Below are 20,127 nucleotides of genomic sequence, written 5' to 3' on the forward strand. Positions count from 1 at the left end.
TGTTATGTTATGCTGGTGAATGAGGACCCAAAAGCGACGTAATAGTAACAGAGTCTTTATTCCAGTATTAAACAAATAATGATTCTCCTGGATAAATCAATGGTAATCAAAACAGGAAACTGAAATCCTCTCGTCAATAGAGAGGAACGACTGGAGACGCGACCACAGACTGCAGGTCGCTTCGGGAAGGCACGGCCGTAGCTGACATAGACACCTGCTCACACCGCAGCATCTGAAGAAGGCCAAGAACACGACAGGGCGAACAAGGCACAGGAACAGCAACATCAAACAAAATCCGACAAGGACAGAAGCGGAAAACAGAGGGAGAATAGGGACTCTAATCAGAGGGCAAAATAGGGGACAGGTGTGAAAGAGTAAATGAGGTCGTTAGGAGAATGAGAAACAGCTGGGAGCAGGAACGGAACGATAGAGAGAGAGAGAGCGGGAGAGGAGAGAGGGAGGAGGAGAGAGAGAGAGAAAGAGAAAGAACCTAATAAGACCAGCAGAGGGAAGCACAGGGACAAGACAATGATAATCAATGACAAAACATGACAGTACCCCCCCACTCACCGAGCGCCTCCTGGCGCACTCGAGGAGGAACCCTGGCGGCAACGAAGGAAATCATCAATCAACGAACGGTCCAGCACGTCCCGAGATGGAACCCAACTCCTCTCCTCAGGACCGTAACCCTCCCAATCCACTAAGTACTGGTGACCACGTCCCCGAGAACGCATGTCCATGATCTTCCGTACCTTGTAAATAGGAGCGCCCTCGACAAGGACGGGGGGGGGGAGGGAAGACGAACGGGGCGCGAAGAAAAGGCTTGACACAAGAGACATGGAAGACAGGGTGACGCGACGAAGATGTCGCGGAAGAAGCAGTCGCACAGCTGTCATTGCCAACAAAGGGTATATAACAAAGTATTGAGATAAACTTTTGTTATTGACCAAATACTTATTTTCCACCATAATTTGCAAATAAATTAATAAAAAATCCTACAATGTGATTTTCTGGATTTTTTTTCTCATTTTGTCTGTCATAGTTGAAGTGTACCTATGATGAAAATTACAGGCCTCTCATCTTTTTAAGTGGGAGAACTTGCACAATTGGTGGCTGACTAAGTACTTTTTTGCCCCACTTAATAACGCTGACTTTGACTTCACACCGATAATCATTAACTTCAAGGGACCACTACAAAAACTATAATCCAAAAAATTACCTATAGTACGTATGGCAGACAATTTTCCCAGGTGTCCATCTATTACTGGGTGATGTTCAGTAGGAGGGAAACATTTTGAAACATTCCCAGTAAGAACACAGATTGTAGTTTTACATTAGTAAATTATTTGCTATCATATAATAATTTTTATTATTTATTAAACATCTATAGTATTTTCATAGAATCTCAAAGTGCTTCAAGAGCAAAAAACAAACTAGCAATATATCATGACATGATAAGACAACAGATGTGGGATCTTAATTTGATCAGTCTTTTGTTGCTGATAATTTTTCTGCACAGCAGCAAATGCAAACTTGTAATGTATTCAAGGTTTAAAAAGGCTTCTAAAGTTTGCATTTTCCACTTAAAAAAGTCCGACTTGTTTTGCCGTAACCAAAAATATATCAACCCCGACAAAAAATAACCATTGATTATAATCCACATAGTAATTCACATTTCCTGTTGCTGCAGGATTATTTTCCTGCTGTAGCAAACTGACTCAAATTGAGATCCTACCTCTGTAGTTATAACAGTGTTTCTTAATTCCTGGGAAGACATTTTTGTTTTTGCCCTAGCACTACACATCTGATTCCACTAGTCAAAGGTTTGATGATGAGTTGATTAGTGTTATGAGTTGATCAGTTGAATAGGTGTCTATTACTGTAAACTGCTGAGTACAACCATGATCTCTCTAACATGCTGTTGTGTTCCTCAGATCCGCAGCTCCTCCAACACTGCTGCGGTGGCCCTACAGGAGTTCAACACTACATACAGTGTTCAGGTAGCTGCCTGTACTCAGGCTGGGCGTGGCATGCTCAGTCCACCAGTCGGGATCTTCGTACCAGAGAACAGTGAGTAGACCGCACTACATAAGGAGTTCCTAATCCTAACACCTTTATACATATTGAAGTACATAAGCATGTCAACAACCGCAAGTAGATATTTAACCTGACTGTGTTCTAAATAGTATGCCGGTTAAGTATGTGATAAAAATAAAGTTTTATTGTATGTGACATTTAGAAAATCGAGTATACTTTAAATTTCCGGATGTCATACTAATTTCGGCTTTGACAACAGCTGATAATCAGATATGGGGACGTGTTACTGAAATTAACCAATAACGTGACGCAGTCTCAGTATGCGAAAACATAAGGTTTTACAGTGTGCATTTTTAAAAATCGAGTATGGTTTAAATGCCAGGATGTTGTATTAATTTCAGCTCTTCATCTAGTGGAATTGAATGCACACTTTTCCACAATGCATTGGAAGAGGTGGGTTGCAAGTGACAGGCCCTAGTTCTAGTAGCGGTGTGTGGGTAAAATCCAGTGGTGTAAAGTACCTAAGTAAAAATACTTTAAAGTACTACTTACTATTTATATGTTTGACAACTTTTACTTTTACTTCACTACATTCCTTAAGAAAATATTGGACTTTTTACTCCATACATTTTCCTTTACACCCAAAAGTACTCGTTACATTTTGAATGTATAGCAGGACAGGAAAATAGTCCAATTCACGCACTTATAAACAGAACATCCCTAGTCATCCCTACTGCCTCTGATCTTGCAGACTCACTAAACACACATGCTTTGTTTGTAAATTATGTCTGAATGTTGGTGTGCTCCTGGCTTTCCAGAAGAAAAAAAAAGWAAAAAAAATGGTGCCGTCTGATTTGCGTAATTTAAGGAATTTGAAATTATTTATATTTATACTTATACTTTGACTTTTGATACTTAAGTACATTTTAGCAATTACATTTACTTTTGATACTTAAGTATGTTTTAAACCAAATACATTTAGACTTTTACTCAAGTAGAATTTTACTGGGTGACTTTACTTTTAAGGTATCTTTACTTTAACTCAAGTATGACAGTTGGGAACTTTTTCCACCACTGGTAAAATCACCAGGGAAGCCAATCCAGAAAAAAGCCATATTACAACCTATGTGTTGTGATAGTTGAATTGTTTGCTCTGTAACCTGTTAATTCATATGCCTTGACACTGTGATATATTGGACTAAGGCCGAGACAATAAGAAGACACAGTCACAGAATAAATTAAACTAGACCTTTGTTTCATCACAAAAAGGGAGAGCAACCTCTGTCCGGGGAAGTCCACAAAGCATATTGCATGTAACAAACAGTTACATGACCTACAGCATGGTTAAGCAAGTTAATGTTTCTGACATTTTCGGACCACTAAACAACTATTGATTTAGAACCACACAGAGTTACCACAAGTCACAAAGAAAACAGGAGCTGCCTCCACTATTCCAGCACCATTTCAACTTCAACATTTCAACATCATCAAATCATCTCTGCTTAGTGTGTGTGTGTTGTGTGTGTGTGTGTGTGTGTGTGTGTGTGTGTGTGTGTGTGTGTGTGTGTGTGTGTGTGTGTGTGTGTGTGTGTGGACGTGTTAACTATTCTTGTGGGGACCAGAAGTCCCTACAAGAATAGTAAACAAAGTAAAAATTGACCAACTGGGGACATTTTGTTAGTCCCCACAAGGTCAAATGCTATTTCTAGGGGGTTTAGTGTTAAGGTTAGAATTAGTGTTAGGGTTAGAATTAAGTTAAATATTAAGGTTAGGAGCTAGGGTTAGTTGTAGGGTTAGGGTTAGGAGCTAGGGTTAGGTTTAGGGTTAGGAATAAAGTTTAGGTTTTTGGTTAGAGTTGGGTTAAGGTTAGGGTTAGGGTTAGGGTAGAGTACGGGTTAGGATTAGGGTTAGGGTTAGGGGTTAGGGAAATAGGATTTTGAATGGGACTGAATTGTATGTCCCCACAAGGTTAGCTGTACAAGACTGTGTGTGGTGTGTGTGTGTGTGTGTGTGTGTGTGTGTGTGTGTGTGTGTGTGTGCAAGTTGAAAAAAACATGTTGACTCACCCCACATTAACATTTTCAAGGCTGTCTCTTCACATGATAAAAATGTCTGTCACAACGCCAATGCCATCCTCCTCTCTTTCATGTTGATTAAACGCTCTATGACTCTGTCATACAGTACATGCTTTTAGTTTTTGTTGCCCTAGGCTACCTGGCTAAAATGCTAGCTCACTAGCCAAACTTCCTTTCATGAAGCAACGATGAGCCAGCTAATTAACATTAGCCTACTTCATCTAGCTACATATTGAACTACCATCCTCTCAGGCCAGGGGCACAATGTATGAATTTATGGTTGGATCAGAATCGCCGTTATAATCACTTGCCAGTACAGAGAATTAGGTAAAACCACAAATGAGAATTAGGTAAAACCACAAATCCAAATCCTTACCTCCATCCATGGCTATTTAGGAAAGGAACACTTTTAACTAGCTAGCCAGCCACCAGAGGACAATGACACAACGAGATGTAACAATGCAAGTTTTTCTGTCAATTACGTTTTTCTGTTGATGTGATTGGTGTGAAGCCAAATCCAAACTGGCTTCCCTTGACACTTTCTTTTGGTCCGGCAGGAACATTCACAGTTGCGCTAACTCAGTTTAGCTCAACGCTGATTGGCTAATTTTATACTTTTTTATCAAGGGAGGCCAAATGCTCGCTGGTTTCCCTTGCATTCAATACTACAGGTGGAAAAAATGTCATACTCTTTTTGACCAGACCGTATCCGATACGCTACACATACAGAGACAGAGCGGCGCTGTTTTGCTCTCTTGGATGCTTTCTCCAGGGAGATACATTCAGCCTCTTCCGAATTGAAGGATAATTATGAAACAAAGATAGACGAAAGATGATCAATTATTATGTATATGTTTTTTGTTTGTTTTTTGGGCAATGTTTTGGGGAAGCCTTGCTTCCCTTGTCATCCATGAATACACGCCACTGCCTAGTTCTCTTCAAGTAGCCATACAACAAAATTAGGCTACTTAATTGGGAAGATGCAGAATAGTGAAGTTTCTGCGGTGGTGTTAAAGGGCAATTCGCTTGTTGCAAAATTACACACAAACTGAGAACACACACATATACAGCAAAACATATACATATACAACATACAGTTGAGGGAGTTGAAACTTTGATCATGTTTCTATCATGTTTGTGTGTTCTGTTCGATCAATCGATCGTATTTTGATTTGACTGATTCATTGCTTGATTGATTCAATCATTGATTGATTGCGTGTTGTGTTCCAGATTGGCCCCTGTCTCCCTCCTCCAGTCCAGYCACCATAGGATCAGACTCTGTGTATATCATACTGGGGGTGGTATGTGGCTTCTGTCTCCTGCTTCTAGTACTCTGGGCTGCTATCTGCATGAGAAGCAGGATACTAGACACACGCTTTGGGTAATTTTGCATGCTTCTTCACATATTAAAGTCTTAATTGTATCATGATGTACAAGGAGGGGTGTACATTGATGTACTACAGTACCCAAAATGCTCTGTAACATCTGGTTTGTCTTGTTTCTGACGCTAACCTAATGGTGTCCTCAATATCTTAATGATCTGATCATGATCACTTTAAACCCCTGTGTATTGACTTCGACCGTGCTGCAGTACCTTGTTGTAGTAATGGAAGTCACACAGTATCTTGATTCTTAAGTTGGTCAGGGGAAACAGTGTAGCTAAGCGCAGTCTTCCTTCCTCAAATAACTTACCGGTACTTGACTTGTTCCTTTTCYCTCCTAGTAGATCAAAGAGCCTCAACAGTGCATCTTCAGCCAGTGATTTCTGTTTTGCCTTTGCAGTTTTCTTCACTCAGTTTCACCAGTAAGAAATGTATATTGTCTGTTGCTGCAGATGTATAAGTTACTCAGCATTTTGATCCCTGAAGTTGGTAAGGGGAAACGGAGTATTGGTCAGTGGAAGTGGTTATATTTCCTGTTGAGGGAGGGGTAAAGTTACTCAGTACATTGTCAATAAAGCAGCCTGGTTTCCTCATAATCACTGACAACTGCACCTGAGTCAGGACTGCCAGGTTGTACTGACTGGATCATGTTCATTAGGCACCAAATGGAAGAAAACAGACTGAAACAGCTGGACTCAATCAGCAGTGAGATCTGGGCGGTGTTAGTTAGGGCAGACTATGGAAAACATTTCCACGTTTTCATTTTTCAACAGAAAATGAAAATGGGCCTATCTCATTGGACAAGCCCTGGTAGTCCCTCCCTGTTTGTCTATTTTCTTCTGTTTGGTGCCTAATGAACACAACCATCCCTGGTCTTACTACTGAAGACAGAGGTAGTCTAGCTGTGTTGGAAAGAAACACCAAAACAATCCTTTCCACTCTAATCCTCTCCCCTCTCCACCACTCCTCTCTGCTACTCTCCCCTCTCCTCCACTCCGCTCCACCACTCCTCTCTGCTGCTCTGTCCTCCGCTCCACCACTTCCTCTCTGCTACTCTCCCACTCTCACTCCACCACTCCGTCTGACTGCTCTCCTCCGCTCCACCACTCCTCTCTGCTGCTCTCTCCTCCGCTCTACCACTTCTCTCTGCTGCTCTGTCCTCCGCTCCACCACTCCTCTCTGCTACTCTCCACTCTCCACTCCACTCCACCACTCCTCTCTGCTGCTCTCTCCTCCGCTCTACCACTCCTCTCTGCTGCTCTCTCCTCCGCTCCTCTCTCCTACTCTCCTTTCCTCATCACCAAAACAACCCATCTCCTCTCCCTTCTGCTGTCTCTGTTCTGGAATTCATTATGTTAAAGAGGTGACTCAGTGTTGCCGTTCGGGATATACAGATAAGAATGCTCAGAACTGGCAGACACCTCTCATCTCCCAGAGGCAGGAAAACATCCGGTCATAGAGCTTGCTTCCTGATTCAAGATGAATTCTCAATCTAGTCAACCAAATGATTACAACTCTGAGGCAAGCTCTTGTTGAAGTGTTAGTCAGTGAATGACTCATTCTGCTCCATTGTATATAGTAACTTGTTTCGTTTCTCTCTGGCGCCCCCTGCAGTCAGATGTTTGGAAGTGGGGAGAAGCTTCAACCCATCGTTCAGTACAGGCCACAGAAGTCCTACAACCGATCAGCCATTGAAATTAGAAACAAGTTACTATATACAATGACTCATTCTGCTCCATTGTATATAGTAACTTGTTTCGTTTCTCTCTGGCGCCCCCTGCAGTCAGATGTTTGGAAGTGGGGAGAAGCTTCAACCCATCGTTCAGTACAGGCCACAGAAGTCCTACAACCGATCAGCCATTGAAATTACACGTACGTTAATAAACGTTATATTCTAATCTACTGTACTCTGCTCTACTTTACTCTACTTTTCTCTACTCTACTCATCTATGTTCCTATTAACATACATCTGAGAAAAAAATCTATATCCACAGATTTTGCACAATAATAAAAAATATGAGCTCTATTTTCCCCTCTTGCCCCCTTTTTAGTAGGTAACCTGGGTGTGAGTGATGAGCTCCAAGCCAAACTACAAGACTTCATGATTATGAGAAATCTGCTTTCCATRGGGAAGGTTCTGGGAGAGGGTGAGGATGACATTCATTTGATTATTTAGTKCACAAAATCAGGGGCCTATTTGTGTTATAAAGTAGGTAGAATACAACTTTATCTCAGTCATATGTCATTTTTTCCAATGTAATTTCTGTCATCTAATTTGTTTGTGGCTGTTCCTTAATCACATTTCACATGTCATTTATTTGTTGCTTCTCTTCATTTAGAGGTATTTCTGACTGTTACCTTTCTGACTGTTACCAACCCATTGTTAATTGACCAGGTGAATTTGGCTCTGTGGTGGAGGGACATCTGAAACAACTGGACGGAACATCTGAGAAAGTGGCTGTGAAGACCATGAAATGTGAGCTTCTTCATCTTCTTGTTAGTTTTCTTTAATTGGGCTGATCTAACAATGCCCATTCATTTATGTTAGATTCAGAGTGCTTTTTTCTCCTTCTTACTCTCTGATTAATATCCTAGATGGTTGATGAATTCCTCATAGCCTGCTCCCAGATCTGTTTGTGCTGTATAACCAGCTACTATGACCGTTCATGCCATGTTTGGCATGCCAATGACCACAGGAGTTGGAAAGATAGTGCAAACAGATCTAAGACCAGGCTAAATAACACATGAAATTTGTATTAATCTCCTCTTTGTTTTCCAGTGGATAACTTCTCCCAGAGGGAGATAGAGGAGTTCCTGAATGAGGCTGCCTGCATGAAGGACTTTGACCACCCTAATGTCATCAGGCTGCTAGGTACTGTAGGTCTTCTTTGCTGCCATCACAGACCATCCTGCTCAGTCCTGCCCATCATGCAGAAWCTATGGATTCATGCTCCCTCACTCCATCCAGCCATACATACACATAAGAGAGATCACAGTTGATGTCTAAAGGATTTTGTAAAACTTAGTAAAAACTTTATTTTACAGTCATTTTACAACTGTTATTTACTTGGTATTACATTGATCTGCTCCTGCTAGGTGTTTGTCTGGAGGCGGGGTCTGGTCACTTCCCCAAGCCCATGGTGATCCTGCCCTTCATGAGATATGGAGACCTCCATAGCTTCCTGCTGCGCTCACGCCTCGGAGACAGTCCCCTGGTGAGCTATCTGATGCTTTCCCGAGGAGCACGTTGGAAAAAAGTGTTGTTTTGTCTGAATATGGTTAATGACATTGTAATGATGAAGATGTTGTTTCTTTCTTCTTCTTCTTCTTCTTTTTCTTTCAGTTCCTGCCCACTCAGACACTCCTGAAGTTTATGATTGACATCGCCATGGGGATGGAATACCTCAGTGGGCGGAACTTCCTCCACCGTGACTTGGCTGCACGCAACTGCATGTAGGTTTACATTTCACCTGAWCCAGAGCCATACTGAGTGTACAAAACATTACGAACACCATCCTAATATTGAGTTGCACCGCCCTTTTACCCTCAGAACATCCTCAATTTGTTGGGCATGGACTCTACAAGGTGTCAAAAGCGTTCCACAGGGATGCTGGTCCATGTTGATTCCAATGCTCCCACAGTTGTGTCAAGTTGGTCCCATGTTTCATGAGCGGAAATAAAATATCCCAGAAATGTTCCATATGCACAAAAAGCTTACTTCTCTCAAATGTTGTGCACAAATTTGTTTACATCCCTGTTAGTGAGCATTTCTCCTTTSCCAAGATAATTCATCCACCTGACAGGTGTGGCATATCAAGAAGCTGATTAAACKGCATGWTCATRACARAGGTGCACGTTGTCCTGGGGACAATAAAATGCCACTCTAAAATGGGCAGTTTTGTCACACAACACAATGCCACAGATGTCTCAAGTTTTGAGGGAGCGTGCAATTAGCATGTCCACCAGAGCTGTTTCTGGAGATTTGAATCTTCATTTCTCTACCATAAGCCATTTTAGAGAATTTGGCAGTACCTACAACCGCAGACCACYTGTATGGTGTCGTGTGGGCGAGCGTTTCACTGATGTAAACGTTGTGAACAGAGTGCCCCCCTGATCAACTCTATGAGAAGGAGATGTGCCSCGCTMRATSAGTCAAATGGTGGTCACACCAGATACTAGCTGGTGTTCTGATCAACGCCTCTACCTATTTTTAAAGGTATCTGCACATCTGTGGAATCCATAGTTAGGCCTAATGAATTCATTTCAATTGACTGATTTCCTTATATGAACTGTAACTCTCTTTGAAATTGTTGCATGTTGCGTTTATATTTTTGTTCAGTGTATATATATATTATCAGTACCAGTCAAAGGTTGGACTCACACCTAAGTCATTCAAGGGTTTTCTTTATTTTTATTGTTTTCTACATTGTAGAATAATAGTGAAGACATCAAAACTATGAAATAACACATATGGAATCATGTAGTAACTAAAAAAGTGTTAAACAAATCAAAATATATTTTATATTTGAGATTCTTCAAAGTAGCCACCCTTTGCCTTGATGACAGCTTTGCACACTTTTCTTTAGGAATGTAGTGAAGTAAAAGTTGTCAAAAATATAAATAGTAAAGTAATTAAAAATATATATATTTTCAAATATTTTTACTTAAGTACTTTACACCACTGTGTGTGTGTGTGTGTGTACAGGTCTGACCTGAACTTTTTCACAATGTAAAGATATAATGAGTCTTATCTCAGGGTAAACGGAGAGGACGGCAGCTAAACCATCCTTGTTCCTTGGTACTGTTCATGTACGACTGTGGTCTATTTTGGCAACTTATTCAAGTAGAAACTCACTGTTGCTGTCCACCATATTGTCATTGTGATGTAGACACATTGCCCTTGACATTTTGAATAAATGCCAAATTCTTGCGCGTGTATCCTGTCTAGTCAATTTTGATCTATTTCTAGTAAGTGGAATTGATAGATTGTTCTATTGATTGATTGGTTGGTCTGGTCCTACAGGCTGCGTGATGACATGACGGTGTGTGTGGCAGACTTCGGCTTGTCTAAGAAGATCTACAGTGGTGATTACTACAGACAGGGCAGGATAGCCAAGATGCCTGTGAAATGGATCGCAGTGGAGAGCCTMGCGGACAGAGTATTCACTGTGAAGAGTGATGTGGTATGGAGGTCCACACACCCACACACACAATGATGTTGTAAGGAACGTCTGAGATTGAGCCCCCATCAGCTAGTTTCATTTCTTTCAATCCTTGACTGATTATGGGAATACATGTGAATGTGTCAGAGAGAAAGGAAAAGTACTGTTATTCAAGTATTTAGTTCCCTTTCTGAGAAATTAATCAGCCAGCCCGTGAAGTTCAGCCCACAGCCACAGCTCTCAGCATTGGAAAAGTTATTGGGTAGCTTAACAGAGTTCTCAACAAAGAGCCGTGTGACTGCAGAACAGTTAAACYGCTATCCGGACTTTCTGCTTTTCACCCCCTACCTACATATACATAGTACTTCAAWCAATCAATCACCTAACCAAACCTACATGTGCATATTACCTCAATCAATCACCCCAACTACCTTGTACCCCAGTACACTGACGCAATACTCCTTGTATATAGCATGRATATAGCCTCCTTATTGTTATTTTATTGTGTTATTGTATTAATTTAATGTTTTATTTTTTATCTATTTGTTKATTTTCTTACTTTTTAACTGCATTGTTGGGAAAGGGCTCGTAAGTAAGCATTTCACTGTAAAGTGTACACTTATTGTATTCAGGGTGTGACAAATACAATTGAATTTGAATAGACTGCAAATGTGATACTTGAAATCACAAATTAAAATGCATTTACAGTTCTCTGCTCACGTTATGTAGATGCATCTAACATGTTATTTTAGTGGTAGCTAGCAGAACCTACCAATTTTAACATTTACGTTAACAGTCTATGACGAGAGAGAAACTACAGATAACATAAACGTGTGCGTCTTCTTGCAGTGGGCATTTGGTGTGACCATGTGGGAGATAGCGACACGGGGCATGACACCGTACCCTGGTATCCAGAACCATGAGATTTATGACTACCTACTTTTGGGCCACAGGCTGAAGCAGCCAACAGACTGCTTAGATGAACTGTGAGTGTTTTTCTTCTCTCTACATGGCTGTCTTTCGGATTGGGCTTTAGTGGATAGGAACATTTAGCCTGATCCAATACCTGTTTGTGCTGTATTGCCAACTCCTAAGGTCATTGTCAATGAATGGACATTAACTATACAGATCTGGGACCAGGTTAAGGAACATTATGTTACAGCCAGGACAATATAGATAAACTGAAGAAGAAGCAATGTCGGCAACTCTGTTACGCTCCCCAGTAGTTTATTAAGACGCAAAACAGATCACATTTGAATGATTGTTCTTACTTCTCCTGTCCACCAGGTACGAGATCATGTACAGCTGTTGGCGTGCTGACCTCCTGGACCGCCCGGTCTTCACTCAGGTAAGAGAACTCCCGACGAAGCTGCTCTAGACAGTCTACGTCCCAAATGGCACTCTATTCAATTTATAGTTCACTACTTAGGGAAACCCATAGGGCTCTGGTCAAAAGTAGTGCATTATATAAGAAATAATATGGTGCCATTTGGGATGCAGACATTGACATAGAACACATTTGGTTCCATGTAGAACCCTTTCCACAGAGGGTTGTACTTGGAACCCGAAAGGGTTCTACCTGGAACCAAAAAGGGTTCTCCTATGGGAACAGCTGAAGAGTGAATATAACGAATAAGGTGAAATTTGCAACGCAGACATAGACTGCGTAAAGATGAATCTTCTAATCTTCTGGACTTTCCTTAGGTTAGAGAACTGTTGGAGAAGCTGACAGAGAAACTTCCGGAGGCTTCTACCAGCAAAGAGGACATCATCTACATCAACACCAGTTTCCCTGAGGAGGATCAGCCCGGTGCTTGTGCAGACCCCCACCTGGATTTGCCGCTTTTTAGCTCCTCCCCTTCCTCCAGTCATAGGAACGAATTCAGCCCCTCCCCTTCCTGTAGCGACCAGTTCAGCTCTTCTCCGTCCTGCAGTAACAGTCGCCAGAGACGAGACAACCGAGATCTGGTGACAGCACTCATCCACGAGAATATGGAGGAAGATGATCGTTACGTTGTTGTCATCTCTAATGCCAATAGGAGTGAGGACCCCGCTGTCACCATGACAACAGCAGTTGTGGACAGTGACACTCCCCTGTTGGCGCGGGAGGGCTTGGGTAGGGTTTTGGGGGGAGCTACTCGTGACTCAGTGGGTGATGTCACTGGGATGGATCAGCACGCGAGTGACACAACGCTGTTGCTCTGATAGGCATGGAACGTTGGGACTAGAAATCCAGTAATCTGAAACCAGACAAAGAAAAGAAAAGCTCTCCCCCAGGGGTCATGTCTGATGATAATACACATCCTTCTTGTCTGCACTCTGGACTGTTGAGGACATAATATACTGTAGGTATTGTAATGACCCTGCCGTTGATAAGCACGATGACCACTCACCCAAGGGAACTAGCTTTCTTGGAGCAGCGGWAACGTTTCTGGATCTGGACCCTATGATACTGGGTGCAAATCACGCCTCGGAATCTCGTGCTACTCCCTCATTTTGTTACAGTTTGAACGTATGGTACTGTGTGGATCATGAGCACATCGGCCTTCTGCTTGGTGCAGCATGTGTAGTCTCACGTTGCAACACTTCCAAGTTGTTTCACCAAGGATCTGCCCAGTGTCTATAGAAATATAATCGCTACTATGATCCTGTCTTGTGTAGTTCTGTCCAGTTCCCATAGAAATATAATCCCTATTTCTTTGATTCTGTCTTGTGGCATTATTACAATAGTGTTATTACCTTATCTATTCCCCAATGCTTTGTATTGAAATAATTATGACCAGTTTTCCAGTGGATGTTTATACCTCAAATGGTTACCACTAGCTATCAGTGTTAATGCAAGAGATGTACATAAGAGACGCTACATTTGCACATCTCTCTTATAGTATATTTCCAATTAAATAAGCTCTGCTAAAAAATGAAGTCAGTGTATCCCTTGCAGATATTGAAAGCTGTGAACAAGGCACAATTACGGCCAACCACTGTTGTAAGTCAGTAGTACACTCCCATTACAATCAGAGGCCATCTAAAGCATTTAAACTGTATGTAATTTTAACAATTCCTTTTATATATTGAAGTATTTTTGAAGTGGCAATGTGTATATGAACTTTACATGATATGTGTATATAGAGTATTGTGTACATATGATGACGATGGACTGAAAAAACAAAACAGTTATTTTGTATCTCGGAGGACCTTGTATACAGCCTTGAGGTACTCCACCAAGGTTAGGCAGTGGACCCTGGAATGTCCACAATATCTAATTGTTTATATTACAGATTTTAATAGAAGTTCAACTTTTGTTAAATATAAATATAGTCAATGTTGATATGTTGATAATTGTTAAAGAGATTTGCAGGATTTTTTTCATGATGCAATAAATGATTGCAAATTAAAAAATGTGCCATTTTTTTATCCACCTGACCCTGAAAATAAATCCATCCTCGATTGAATAAGATGCACGCACACACACAGTTTTGTTTTACTACCCTTGTGGGAACCAAAAACATTAATTCTCTTTCAAAATCCTATTTTCCTCAACCTTAATTCTAACACTAACCATAATTATAAACTTAACCCCTAAGCCTAAAATATATTTTTTGCCTTGTGAGGACTGGCGAAATGTCCCCACTGAATTTTCAATGTTTAACTATCTTTGTGAGGACTTCTGGTACCCACAAGGATAGTTAAACAAAAACACACACACACACACACACACCGAACATGATGATGATCAGATGATAAGAGAAAGGGAAATAAATAAATAACAGATTTCAAGTTGCTCTCATTTTTTAACCCTTGTGTAGTGTTCATGTTTTTGTTATTGACACAATGTTTGCAGGTCGATGGACCCACAATATTATTGGGATTTTAAAACAATACAGCCATAGCAATTTACGTAGAAATACTTAGATGTTGACTTATATCAATTACAAGCAATATAAACAGCATACATGGTTAATATTTGCCATTTACCTCTGCTAGATCACATTTATCAATAAAAGCGCTATTCGTTTTTTGAAATAAAATTATTACATGGGTGGAAAAAATTGTTTATCTTGAACGAATATAAATGAAACAAAGTTTATCACTATTGATGTTTATTGCTTTGTACTGAACAATTTGGAAGGACAACGTTTACATACAGTATTTTATGGAAATGATAATTGATCCCCATTGTACAGAAATTATGGCCGGTCTACACACCACATGAGGGACAGAGTTTTACTGTGTGTGTGTTGCAAATGTATTTCTTGCACTTGATGCATGTGTACTGACTGTCTTCCTGTCCTTCTTGGGTCCACACACATAGCAGCGCTTCTTCTTGTTGCTACCGGCTGCAATCTACTCACACTTACTTTCGGTATTGGAGTTGTTGGTTCTGCAGGTCGGGCAGATGGGGCACCAGCATCCTCCTCTTGAATCCTCCTCATGATGCTGGGGTCCTTGGGATATGTTGCCTCCTCTGGATTTGAGGTCTTACAATGCCTTGCCCTGTTCTTTGAGAAAGAGATGTCTCCTCTGGAGCTTCCCTCTGTACCAATCTGGGTTCAACCCCATCCAGATGACCAATGCGTTGTACGCCGAGATGTCCAAGATGTTGAAGAATTTCACAAGTGTCCAGCGTAGGGTTCTTCTTTTGCAGCTGTAGCCAGTCACCAACTTGTTTAAATTGTCCACCCCTCCTTTTGTGYCATTGTAATCCATTATGATTTCTGTTTTTTGATGTCCCTGGCCACAAATTCTCCCATCCCTATGCAGCGTACTCATGAGTACCACATTTTTGCCTTTCTTTGGCACGTAGGACACTAGGGACGTGCCGGACGTGAACACAAACTTAAAGGAATTGATAGGCCAGTTCCATGTATTCAACAGCTGAGGTGGGAGCTCTGGCTTGTTTTTTCTTACTGGTCCTACCATTGTCAGCTTCCTCTTGAGGAGCTCCTGTCCCAGCTTGTGTGAAGTAAAAAAGTTATTGCATGTGATGTTATGGCCACAGAGTCCCTGTGTCACATCCAGGACAACCCGCATCCCTTGGTTCTTCTCAGGAGCTCCTCCATCTGGCTTCCCTGTATACACTTGCATGTTCCACGCATATGATGAAGCAGCATCACAGGCAGCCCAGATCTTGATTCCATATTTTGTGGGTTTAGACGGTATGTACTGCCTGAAGGGGCAGCGGCCCTTAAATGGCATAAGCTGCTCATCAACAGTAACGTTGGGCCCAGGGTTGTAAAACAGGGGAAGGCGGTCCACCCACTTGTCCCACACTGACCTGATTGCAGCTAGCTGGTCTCTCTGCCGCCGAGCTGGTCTGGTGTTTCGGTTATCGAAGCGGATAATCCTGGATTTGACGGAGGTTTTGACGGAGGTGTCCAATTGAACTAGCTTCAGGTCTTAACTGTAAATTAAATATGATTATTTGACGTGCTGGTCCTGGGGCTGGCTGAGGGTCAGGTTAATCTCATCCTCTTCTTCCAACTCAATTTCAGACTCCGAATTTACAGAGACATGATCCTCATATTTGGAKATTTCTTCATCTTCCAAAGTGGAAGACGTTCCTTCCACACTAGCTTCTCTCCCTGCAAAATATTTTTCTAAGGCCCTCTGATCAGAGATTATTTTTGCCATACTGATTGATTGTGGTAAGGAGCCACACATGCAAAGCTATTTATTTGTTGTGTCCCTCCCCCAATTTGCACCTGGCTGGGGTAGAGTGTGGCAAAATACTGACTTTTTTATAATGTATCGAAATAATGTATTGTAATAACATTGTGCAGGTTCTCGCAGTACATTTTATAGTTTCACACACTACACAGGGTAAAGAGAGCGAGAAAAGTGGGAGACAGGCAGACAGGCAGGTGTACCCGAACACCACATATGTAATATAAATGTGTAGGGGGGGTAAACAGTGTGCACTCAATGAAAATGTGTTATTTTACATGTTCTTCACAGAAAAAAGAGCCAAGGCCAATGAGTCGCAGGTGAAAAAATTATTAACTGTATCATTTTTCTTCTAGTATACATTGAAAATTGGTCCCACAGACCCGAACACCACACAAGGGTTAATAAAGTATATATATGGTCACTGGCACTGCTTTACATGGTGTATGGTTCAATGCATCTGATGCCAAAACGTAAACTCAAACATAAGCATGCGCGTGACGTTACTTTCACTCAGGTGAGTTAGCTAGTCGCCCCAGCTATACCACATGCTGAAAACATGGCTGCTTCTGTACGGGTGAGGACGTGGAACAGCACGGCTAGCTCAGTGAAAACCTGGCTCCTTTATTTGGCTGGGATTATTTTACTAGGAGATGTAAATAGCGGGGTGATGGCAGCTCCAGAACCAGGACAATGGAGAATTACAGTTGTCAATGTGAGTATTAAAATATGTAATATAGTTAGCTAGCAAGAACAATCGTGCGATTAATTTCAACTAACTGGCTAGCAATCCAACCTATCTAGCTAGCATGGGTTTGGATGAAGGGGGCGTTTTTCTGTTCATAAAATTGAACATTATTGATTAATAATGCATTTTTCTGAACAGATTCAGACTTTATCGATATGCACAAGCCGTTGTAGCAAACATTAATGTTTTATCTGCTAGCTAAATAGCATAGGCTCACTAACCCGATATCGTTGAAAGATGTAGCCACAGAGTTTTTGAACTCAGAGGCGCAACATCGCGAAACTTCCGGGAACGCTTGCCAAGCAGACCAGGCCCGGGTTTGGAGAAGTCAATGAGTGAAGTGAATCATTGTTCCTTAGTTAATTTTCTCAATCTAAAGACACATAGATTCGAGACAATGTATTAAGTAGATGAACATGTTATTTCTCCAACCTCYTGAAAGTGACAAACTGACACGTTTTCATATGTCAAAACAACTATCGAAAGTGTGCCTTTTGATTTGACGGCGTTCACATGCGCAGTTCGGCGCGAGACGAGATTACGTGTTTCTGCGCATGAGTTTAGCTAGACAACGTTGCCATGATGACGTCGCCTACAAATTTGATCTGGGATTTTTAATGGAGAAGCAGTGTTTGCCGATCTTCATATCTACATTTCTTGGCCAAACACCTCTGTTAGGCAGCTAGCTAGCTAAAGTTACATAGCTAAATTTAAACAAACATCAGACACAGACCACTGTACTCAGGGTTAGATCATTGCCTGCAATTTAGCCCAGATAGAACCATACGTCTACCAATCATTCAGATAGTTAAATTAGTGAGCTAGCTAATGTTCAGATTAGAATGTGAGCTGTGCCAAATCTATTTGGTAGACTAGCTACCGTGTCCAATGAATTGAAGAGGTCTACCAGTAAATTGCTTTCAAGTCAATGAAGGGAAGTGAGCAAGTGCACAAGAGAGGTAGGCTAATTGGGAGTTTGTTTTCCATGTAGGTGGTCAGGTGTGTGTCCACCACCGTATCCTGTTGCAGAGTAATGTGAGAGCTGCCCGTTGCCTGCCTAGGGACTCCCAATAATGGTTACCAGGGCCTATATGAAGTGTATGAGTAGGAATGAGTGCTGGTCAAGGATCAAGTCCCCCTTCCAATGTAATCTAATTTATCGTGATCTGAAAAAGCAAAACGGATTCTAAATCACTATTACTCAGAGGCTGGATACATACGGCCCCAGATGAGAGAACACGAGTGTTGTGTTTGATGGAGAGAAAAGGGTTTCCTCATATCACTGAATGTCATGGGTGCATATAATACACAGTTGAAGTCGGAAGTTTACATACACCTTAGCCAAATACATTTAAACTCAGTTTCACAATTCCTGACATTTAATTCAAGTAAGAATTCCCTTAGGTCAGTTAGGATTACCACTTTATTTTAAGAATGTGAAATGTCAGAATAATAGAGATTTATTTCAGCTTTTATTTCTTTCATCACATTCCCAGTGGGTCAGAAGTTTACATGCACTCAATTAGTATTTGGTAGCATTGCCTTTAAATTGTTTACCCTCTTAGCGCACTGATCCCGCATTCGACAACATCCGGTGAAATCAGAGCGCGCCAAATTCAAAATACAAAATCGTAATATTAAACATTCATGAAAATACAAGTGTCATACATGATTCTTTAGCTTAGAATCTTGGTAATCGAACTGCGTTGTCCGATTTACAATAGGCTTTACTGCGAAAGCATAGCATTCGATTATCTGAGGACAGCGCCCCACAACAACATATGTTTACAAACCAGCACAGGCGTCACAATCATAAATAGCGATAAAATACATCACTTACCTTTGAAGATCTTCCTCTGTTTGCAATCCCAAGGGTCCCAGCTACACAATGAATGGTCGTTTTGTTCGATAAAGTCCTTCTTTATATCCCAAAAAGTCYGTTTAGTAGGCGTCATTGAGTTCAGTAATCCACCCGTTCAACATGCAGACAAAGAAGTCCCAAAAGTTACCGGTAGAGTTCGTCCAAACAAGTCAAACAACGTTTCTAATTAGTCCTCAGGTAGTCTAATATCTAAATAAATGATAATGGAGAATAGTATGTTCAATAGGGAAGGAAAATAACGAAGAGCGCGCCCTCATTCACGCGCGCAAAGAGACTACTTTTGCCTTACCTCTCCCCATGGATAAACAACTATTACTCGTTGGTTTTTCAAAAAACAAGCCTGAAACCATGTATAAAGACTTGACATCTAGTGGAAGCCATAGGAACTGCAATCTGGGAGGCGGAAGTCATAGTTTGCAATAGCTTCACATTTGAAGTTGATGGGAGCTCGAAAAAAAGATGGATTTTCCTCAGGTTTTCACCTGCCATATCAGTTCTGTTATACTCAGACATTTATTTGAACCGCTTTAGAAACTTCAGAGTTTTTTTGCCAATTCTACCAATTATATGCATGTCCTAGCTTCTGGGCCTGAGTAACAGGCAGTTGACTTTGAGCACGTCAGACTAGAGGTCGACCGATTATGATTTTACAACGCCGATAGCGATTATTGGAGGACCAAAAAAAGCAGATACCGATTAATCGGACGATTTTAAATAAATAATAAATAAAATATTTATTTGTAATAATGACAATTACAACAATAATGAATGAACACTTATTTTAACTTAATATAATACATAAATAAAATCAATTTAGCCTCAAATAAATAATGAAACATGTTCAATTTGGTTTAAATAATGCAAAAACAAAGTGTTGGAGAAGAAAGTAAAAGTGCAATATGTGCCATGTAAGAAAGCTAACGTTAAAGTTCCTTGCTCAGAACATGAGAACATATGAAAGCTGGTGGTTCCTTTTAACATGAGTCTTCAATATTCCCAGGTAAGAAGTTTTAGGTTGTAGTTAGTTATTATAGGGAATTATAGTACTATTTCTCTCTATACCATTTGTATTTCATTAACCTTTGACCTATTGGATGTTCTTATAGGCACTTTAGTATTGCCAGTGTAACAGTACAGCTTCCATCCCTCTCTCGCTCCTACCATGGGCTCGAACCAG

The 20,127-nt window shown here is 41.1% G+C and overlaps 2 protein-coding genes across 3 annotated transcripts in view; both read left to right on the top strand.

Moving 5' to 3' along the window:
• mertka (c-mer proto-oncogene tyrosine kinase a) overlaps positions 1 to 13,422 on the top strand; it is a 37,045-nt gene extending 23,623 nt beyond the window's left edge. Inside the window, exons 10-21 of the mRNA XM_070444966.1 lie at positions 1,935 to 2,070; positions 5,343 to 5,493; positions 7,278 to 7,366; positions 7,546 to 7,641; positions 7,890 to 7,970; positions 8,274 to 8,366; positions 8,591 to 8,709; positions 8,838 to 8,947; positions 10,518 to 10,677; positions 11,506 to 11,642; positions 11,944 to 12,004; positions 12,361 to 13,422. Of these exons, the coding sequence (XP_070301067.1) occupies positions 1,935 to 2,070; positions 5,343 to 5,493; positions 7,278 to 7,366; positions 7,546 to 7,641; positions 7,890 to 7,970; positions 8,274 to 8,366; positions 8,591 to 8,709; positions 8,838 to 8,947; positions 10,518 to 10,677; positions 11,506 to 11,642; positions 11,944 to 12,004; positions 12,361 to 12,861 (1,734 nt within the window). The 3' untranslated portion in view covers positions 12,862 to 13,422. The remainder of the gene's footprint in view (positions 1 to 1,934; positions 2,071 to 5,342; positions 5,494 to 7,277; positions 7,367 to 7,545; positions 7,642 to 7,889; positions 7,971 to 8,273; positions 8,367 to 8,590; positions 8,710 to 8,837; positions 8,948 to 10,517; positions 10,678 to 11,505; positions 11,643 to 11,943; positions 12,005 to 12,360) is intronic.
• Positions 13,423 to 16,834: 3,412 nt separating this feature from the next.
• Positions 16,835 to 20,127, top strand: part of tmem87b (transmembrane protein 87B) — a 23,760-nt gene continuing 20,467 nt past the window's right edge. The window contains exon 1 of one of the 2 annotated variants that reach the window (XM_070444967.1): positions 16,835 to 17,035. In XM_070444967.1, coding sequence (XP_070301068.1) covers positions 16,880 to 17,035 — 156 coding nt within the window. In that variant the 5' untranslated portion in view covers positions 16,835 to 16,879. The remainder of the gene's footprint in view (positions 17,036 to 20,127) is intronic. The other variant, XM_023993582.3, reaches the window with a different exon arrangement.

This window comes from Salvelinus sp. IW2-2015, linkage group LG8 (assembly GCF_002910315.2).
Source record: "Salvelinus sp. IW2-2015 linkage group LG8, ASM291031v2, whole genome shotgun sequence".
In the NCBI taxonomy this organism is placed as follows: domain Eukaryota; kingdom Metazoa; phylum Chordata; class Actinopteri; order Salmoniformes; family Salmonidae; genus Salvelinus; species Salvelinus sp. IW2-2015.